Here is a 7,500-nt window from a genome sequence, read left to right on the forward strand (position 1 = left end):
TGGCCACCAAACAAAGTTTTTTTACAAATTGTCCACCAATCAGGGTGTGCGAATTTGATTGACAGTTACGTCTCCTAACCTTGCAAAGTTTGCATGGGTTGTTGAGTTGACGTATTTACAAGTAATTGTCAAATGTCAAAGTTTGTTGGGTGGCCAAGGTAAGGTGCGTTGCACTGTAACATTAAGACTTGAGTAGTTAACAACTTAAAAACACTTTTTCGTCCCACTACCACCATAGTACTGGGTTGCCTTACGTTGCTTAGAAGTTACAAGAAAAAGCTTCCCTTCTTGGCACACTTCATAGTTACCACATCGGTTACACTAGCAAGATCACAACCATCCTCACACCACTAATGACACAAAGCTGTTGTATTGCTGAATATTTCTTTTAAGGATATCGATACATGGACCCAGCACTCTTTCAAACCGTTGCCTGTCAAGCTTGACACACTTGAGAGTTCCTTTTGCTCTGACAGTGGCAGCACGAGGTCGATTCAAGACAAGTGCTATCTCGCCTATCCAGAGAAAAGTTTAAAAAACAAATTCATAATTTAAAAGCACCATCTTTGTCACAACATGTTTAGGATTGAATCTAATGTCCCTTATTTCATTTACTTTTCTTCATATTCCATGTTAATGAACTGGGACAAATCAGTCTGCATGGAGACTGATAAACCACACCAAACTAAAACACAGATTGTGTGCTCATTCCTTCAACTTGTTAACATAAACCAGTTACAGAACTTCCCTGTCTTCTTCAATTCCCTTGAAGGTTTAAAGACATCCTTGGTATTAATTTTTAGCCTTCCACAACATTGACAGGGGGGTCGAAAAGTAAATCTTGTTGAAAGAGTGGACATGTAGAAATAAAAGTCTGCAAAACAACTCCACACAGACTGTGAAATCCAATGTTGTGGATGCTCCCCTAGGAAGTCATTTAAGGACAACTGTCATAAGGATTTTCCTTGTTTTACAGATAATAATGGTGGAGACACTCCACTGAAGTTTCTATCCACACAGGCAGCTCTAAAAATGGAGCTGAATCCAGTAGAACTTACCAAAGTAGTCTGACTGCCCCAAGCGGCTGACCTCAATGTAATCTTCATTTGGAGAACGCCGCTGCAGAACCACAGCAACTCCCTTGAACAAGTTTGGAAAATATTTAAATTCATACATACAAAAAATTAAACCTCAATAAATTCTCCTGGGTAGGATGACAAATTGCTCATAAATCACTGATTGTATTTGAAAAAAAACCTTTCAAGAGAAAGAGAGAGCAAGAATTAGAACTGTCTCTTACAACTGGAAACCAACGGTTATCAAACATTTTACAGCTTTCTGAGAACCAATAATTTTACAAAGGTCACTCAAATTTCCCAACAAAACTTACATCAACAATGATGTAGAATTCATCACCATGTTCACCCTGAACTACAACATTTTCATTGTCCTCGTAAGTGACAGCTTCTAGGGCATCTGCCACAGTCAGACGTTCCCACTTGTCTAGAGACTCAAGAATACTGACTTTCTCCAAGAACTGTTCGTACATCTTTCTTTTACGAATTTGACTTCCCATCAAAATCCTCCGGTAGGTTACACGATCAATAGCCCAAAGCTTCACATCTGTTTTTGACTAAAGGAACAAAGGATGTGGTAAATAACAAAATGACAAGCATTAATTTTACAATACCTGTTAATTTTAAAATTAAATTCTTCACCAGATTAGCCTTTGTTAATTAGCATAATGTTTACACGGTCCATTTCTGTGTGGATCTCCATTTCAGTCCTTGACTTTTTGTGTTGACATTCCTTTTTTTTTCTTTTACCACATTTTCTTCCTCATATGTTTAAGACAAAAATTCTTATTTTCCATTAGCTTCATATAAAATGTAATCATTCTTCTCGCCCACCTAGAATACATTTACACGTACTGGTAGCTTTACTTGTATTTGTAAATAACAGAAAGATCAATAAATCCCACAAATGGTGTAATGAGAGCCAATACCGTCATTTTCATCTAACCGTAGACACATGACGAGGAAACATGTTCTTTGAAGTTTGAGTTTGGCAGCCTTTAAGCAAAAAATTGAAACTTTTGCGCATGATGGTTCAAAAGTATTCGAAGCATACTTTATCAGATTAGGGTCAATTTCCTAGAAAAAGTCTTAGATGTCCAGTCTTTCCGCCATTCTAGGAAAACTTGCATGAACATCTCCCAAACTTCGAATGATTAAAGACAAACCTTGTCATGTTTGCTGCTACTTAGAGCATGTTTTCCAGTCACGTGTCCATGCTTAGATGAAAATGATGGTAATGGTCCTGGCAGATAAACTGTGCTACAATGGTTGACACACTTACTTGTGGTGGTTGGGGGAAGAGGGTGATAAGAGAACTTACTACAATAGCCCATTTCAGAGTTGCTGCATGCTTAAGTTTCAAAGCGAGTCCTGGTGCACAACCATTCAAATGGAAATGAGTTGCGAATTCTTATGCAAGTCAAACTCATTTCCCTTACAATAGTTGAGCACCAAGACTCACTTCGAAACCGAGACAAACAGCATCTCGGAAATGGCCCATTCTCAGTTGAGTATGACACTTGGGAAGTTTGGTGACAATGTTTCCGAGTTAAGTTACCACGTTGTCAAGGGTAACTTGCTTCCTTTCCAAGAGTAACTGTTAGGCCCTTGATGTCATGAGCGATGAAGCCCATCAAAATCTACAAATGGTAACAGTTAAATTCAAACTGGTGACGTCAATCACCAAAAAGTTACCCTTAGAAATCAAGCAAGTTGCATTGACAACATGGTAAATTTAACCCTGAAACTTTGTCACCAAACTTCTCTAGTGTCATACTCACCTGAGAATCTTAGTACTTGTATACATGTTCTTTTAACCCTTTCATCCCTAAACCGGCCATACATAGTACATATTTTACTCTGTCTAACGCCAAACGATTTTACTTGCCAATGGGGAACCCCCAGGAGTCAATGGGTTTTTGCAATGACAGACGGGGTGGAGAATGACATTTATATACACACATATACTCTTTGAAATCAACAGGGAAGCCAAAAATTAAAAATTTTTGAAGCATTTTAAATTTTTGGATTAAAAAAACTAAAAGACCCTAAAAATAACAGTAAGTGCAATAACTGAAACACAACAAAATCCAGTGCAAAAACAAAATTTGGGCTGCACTGCACATCTGTTATGATATGAAAGTTTTGGGAAGCATATTGCTGGCAAATATGCTTGGGAGACTTAAAACTCTTTTGTGAAAGGATAAGGTTCACTAGATATTACAGACCTTTATAGTTGCTGCTCTTGGAGTGCCATAGATCAGAGCTAGTTCACCAAAGCTCCCTCCCTCTCCAATGGTTGAGACATACTCATCAATGACAAATACCTGTCAACGAAAAAGCAATACAAATACGAAAGTTAGAGAACAGAAATGTAATGCTTTCATTTTCCTGGCAAAAGGGAATCTCATTAGTTGTTAATTGAAACGTTATCCAACTTTAAGACACAGGATGAAACTAAGTTAATCAACGACTGACATGTTTCATTCCTTCTCTCCCCAGTCCCTATTGCACACGGCCTACACAGTCCAAAGTTCACACTAACACAACATCTCCCCTTTTCAAGGTCACAAACAACCTTTTTAAAATCACAAACAACTTAAGGTTCTCATCTCAGACAGCAAACAAAAATAAGAAACAACGACTAGATTTTGTCTGAGATTTAAAACAAACATATAACAAATCTGAATCATGCAAGGCCTAAACTCTCCTTCAACCTAAGCGAAGGCTTGGTCAGTCTCTTTTGCCTTGTGGATATACAGGGTGAGGGAAGGGACTTCACAGGAGTTGGTGGCTTGTCTACAGACACAGGTTCCTTGCTACTCGGCATCTCCGGTTTGTCTCCAGGAACTGGTGTGATGTGTGATCTATTCCGTCTCACTGTGCCTCTACCTGTCTCAACCGTGTAGGATCTTGGTGTTTCTGCTGCACTGGCAACTGTTCCGGTAACTGTTCCTGCGGTGTTCCTGTCATTAATGTACACCTGGGTGCCGGGTTGTAGTGGCTCTAGCGGAACAGATCTGTGACGCTGGTTGAAGTTGGTCCTTGCTCTCTGCTTCTTTTTGCCGCAACTTGTCGATGTCAGGCCAACTTGGGGCCAAATTTGTATGAAAAGTTGGAACTGTGGTCCTGATTTTCTGTCCCATGAGTAGCTCTGCTGGCGAGTGTCCACAAGCAAGTGGGGTAGATCTGTATGCTAACAGTCCCTTGGTTGGGTCTTTCTCTTTCTTCAGAAGAGACTTGGTAGTCTTCACTGCTCGTTCAACCTCGCAGTTTGCCTGTGGGAAGCAGGGACTACTTGTTGTATGTTTAAATCCCCAGTCCTTTGCGAATTGGGTAAATTCTGCTGATGCATACTGTGGACCGTTATCACTCCTGACTTCCTCTGGAATGCAGTGTCGTGCAAAGATCGCCTTGAGCGCTCTGATAACTTCAGACGATTTTGGTTGTGACGATCAATTGGTTGTGACGATTTGATTGTGGTTCAGACGATTAATCCGTGGTTGTTAATTACCAAAATAGTAGAGGGACCTAAGAGGGGAGCAAATGGCCTACTTACAAGAGTGTTGGCTAATAGTCTCTCAGTTTTGTAAGTCCAGTTTTCATCTTCCTTTAAAATAACAGTTGGATTACTATTGCGCTTCTTACTGGTCCAAAAAACATGTATTTTTTCCAAACAACCAAAAATTTCAATTATCTGTTAGGGGCAAAATGGTTAAGACCAGGCAGAGGAATTTAACTACCTGGGGCCCAGTTTTTTCTAAAGCCAATTCACCCAGAAAGCTTTCGCTTCATTTTTTAAAGGTTGACTTTTTCTAATGTAAAATTTTTGCCGAAAATATCAGCCCTGAACAAACTTTTTTATGTAGAGAAATAAACTCCTTGGCTAATTTCTAATCTGGGATTAGCATCGAACAGCTTTTGAACAACCAAGCCCTGGAACAGAATTTTTCCAGAATAAAACTTGGACAAATTTCTGCTTTATGTATTTTTTGTTTTCCAAATTTGGCACACAATTTGTATATAAAATTATGTGAGTGATTTGGAGGCTGCCAACTGGAAAGTACTGCTTGAAGGACCACAAGAAATCTTTAGGATATTTGCACCAGGTCTCAAGTTTATGGTTAAGATAGAATAATTCGATGCCTGGATTTTAAACTACACAGAACGTCGTACCTTTTGTCCTTCTTTCACTTAAGTGATGGCTTACTTCAGCCACACTGATCATCACGAAAAGTTGAAACAGTTTTTCTTTTATGATGTAACAAAACGTGAATCACAAATTCAAACGACGAGCCGTCTTTGTTAACAACAACAAAAAATAAAGACAGTGTTTGTTGGAGTTCCAGTTCAAAGAATGTGGGATGAAAATGAAGTTAGGTTTTGTCATCAGCTTGACAACAACAATGAAAGCAAATGCCTCGCCTTACCAAGTTAACCAATACTGTAGCCACAATATCGAGTAAAAGTTACTGAAACCTTACAACTTTTTTCCGTGACCGCTTCAAATTTTCGGGCTGATATGCAGTTCTCCTCGAAGGTAGCACACATGTTTCGCTGTTAGCAAAAAGTTCCTAGTGTCATATGGTTCAAAACTGACATAAGTAAACAGAGAAGACGCACATTCAGCTTACATCAACTTCCCCGCTGTCAATGATGTAGAAATTATCTCCCTCGTCACCTGAGATAGCAAAATATACAAAAATTGAGTACCCCTGGGGATTTACTGTCGCAGTAACGTTAACTCGTGTACGTGCGAATACTGCATGATAATTCGACATGGGGAATAGTATAATATGAGGAAAAGATTTTCTACTTATTCGAAGTGAACGCGTGATGATTCTACGAAGTATAATTTACTGCACGGACAAAAGGGGATGAAATAAATTCGTCTCGTGGCTTTAATACCTACCTTGTTGAATTACTGTTTCCCCAGCGCCGTGTTTAACCAAAGACATGGCGTCGAAGATATCACTGTAAAACGAAATTAAGCGCCATTTGAAAACACACTTCCCGACAAATTTCCGTGCGAATAAGATGGCATAGACTAACGTTTTCCTGCACTGACCTCCGTTCTCCTTCGTCCAGGTGAGAAAATAGGATATTCTTCGCAATAGCCTTTGAAAGGGCGGCCATAGTTTTATAATCTTTAGGTACAACCTGAAGAAAGAGTGTTTCAAGTTAAAAGTTTTTTTCTTTGACAAATACAAGAAGGTCAAGAAAAATTACCTTTTTCACATATGAGGTCGCTTCATCTTCTGTAATTGGTCCTGCGCTAACAGCGCCCCGACGCTGACGTGAAACCCCTCGAAAAGGGCCTGGCTGATCTTCGATTTCATGTTTTTGCTCTGGTTCGCTGTGATCCTGGGGCTCTGCCTCAAATTCCTAGGTGAGCAACAACACAAGTCGTTTGCATTGAATTCGACTGTTCAAAAGTTTTAAAACGGATTACTTTAGAGAAAACAAAACGAAAAACCCAATGTGGAATGAAGTTCGACAAGGTTGAAGTTCCCAGTAAAGAGTAAACACCTTTTCAAGTTTTTCGAAATACTCGCGAAAAAACCTATGTGGGTTATCAGGCTTCTTTATACAGAGCTGTACGATACAGTCTTTAAGTATAGCTTGAATATTATGCCTTTCAACATAGACTTCGCACTGTCTAAGCGCTTCGGCGTCTCCCTCCTGCTTTTTAGCTGCCATATTGAAGTGCCTGCAGGATCTGAGAAGAACCATGGTGACGTCACATTAAGTTATCTTTACGCAGTGACGTCAATGTGACGTTGAAATAAATGCGTGGGGGAGGGGGTACTTATAATCAAAAACTGTTCGAAACTGAAAATCAGTCCTACAAATCTTCCTGTTTTAAATGGATTTAAAGTAGAAAATAAAAACAAATTCAATGCTAGTCCAACAGTTATAAAATATAACTAACTTGTTCTATTTTTCTTGTTAGCCTGTGAAATAAGACTAAGAATCCCATCCAGTTTTAATTATAGCACGGGTTTTCGCCCACGCAATCCTCCATCACTTCAAATCCAATTACAGGACTAAGTTAAGACCCATTCGCTTGGTACATTGACGTCCTTTTCAACGATCTGTTTGAAAATTGATCACGTTCTTCCCAGTTGATGATTTTTATTTGTTTTTATTGTCTCCGTTTCTATTCAACGTGGCTTACTTCAGTTTTGAGTAGAGTAATGTACTAGAGATATCAAATATCATTCTTTAACGGCAAACGGCCAATTTCAGGCCGAAGTTTTCGTTTTTTCCAAAATAAAAATAAAAAACTTGTTTGATCTAGTTACCAGTAAGCTACAAATTTTGTGCATCTTCTCAAAAGAGAGATAAGAATAAGCGCATTCTTACTTTCATGATAAGAAACAGTCCAAAATAAATAACATATATAGACGAAAGGATGAAGTGA

General features: G+C 38.9%; 1 protein-coding gene across 1 annotated transcript in view; it reads right to left on the reverse strand.

The window, feature by feature from the left end:
- LOC137970802 (cAMP-dependent protein kinase type I-beta regulatory subunit-like) overlaps nt 1–6,805 on the reverse strand; it is a 7,187-nt gene extending 382 nt beyond the window's left edge. The window contains exons 1-9 of the mRNA XM_068817371.1: nt 6,606–6,805; nt 6,306–6,461; nt 6,145–6,236; nt 5,989–6,050; nt 5,711–5,757; nt 3,305–3,403; nt 1,391–1,633; nt 1,059–1,140; nt 1–515 (exon numbers count right to left, since the gene is read on the reverse strand). The exon at nt 1–515 is cut by the window's left edge and continues 382 nt beyond it. Coding sequence (XP_068673472.1) covers nt 343–515; nt 1,059–1,140; nt 1,391–1,633; nt 3,305–3,403; nt 5,711–5,757; nt 5,989–6,050; nt 6,145–6,236; nt 6,306–6,461; nt 6,606–6,776 — 1,125 coding nt within the window. The 5' untranslated portion in view covers nt 6,777–6,805 and the 3' untranslated portion in view covers nt 1–342. The remainder of the gene's footprint in view (nt 516–1,058; nt 1,141–1,390; nt 1,634–3,304; nt 3,404–5,710; nt 5,758–5,988; nt 6,051–6,144; nt 6,237–6,305; nt 6,462–6,605) is intronic.
- Nucleotides 6,806–7,500: the final 695 nt, after the last annotated feature.

The sequence above is a fragment of the Montipora foliosa genome, chromosome 9 (genome assembly GCF_036669935.1).
Source record: "Montipora foliosa isolate CH-2021 chromosome 9, ASM3666993v2, whole genome shotgun sequence".
In the NCBI taxonomy this organism is placed as follows: domain Eukaryota; kingdom Metazoa; phylum Cnidaria; class Anthozoa; order Scleractinia; family Acroporidae; genus Montipora; species Montipora foliosa.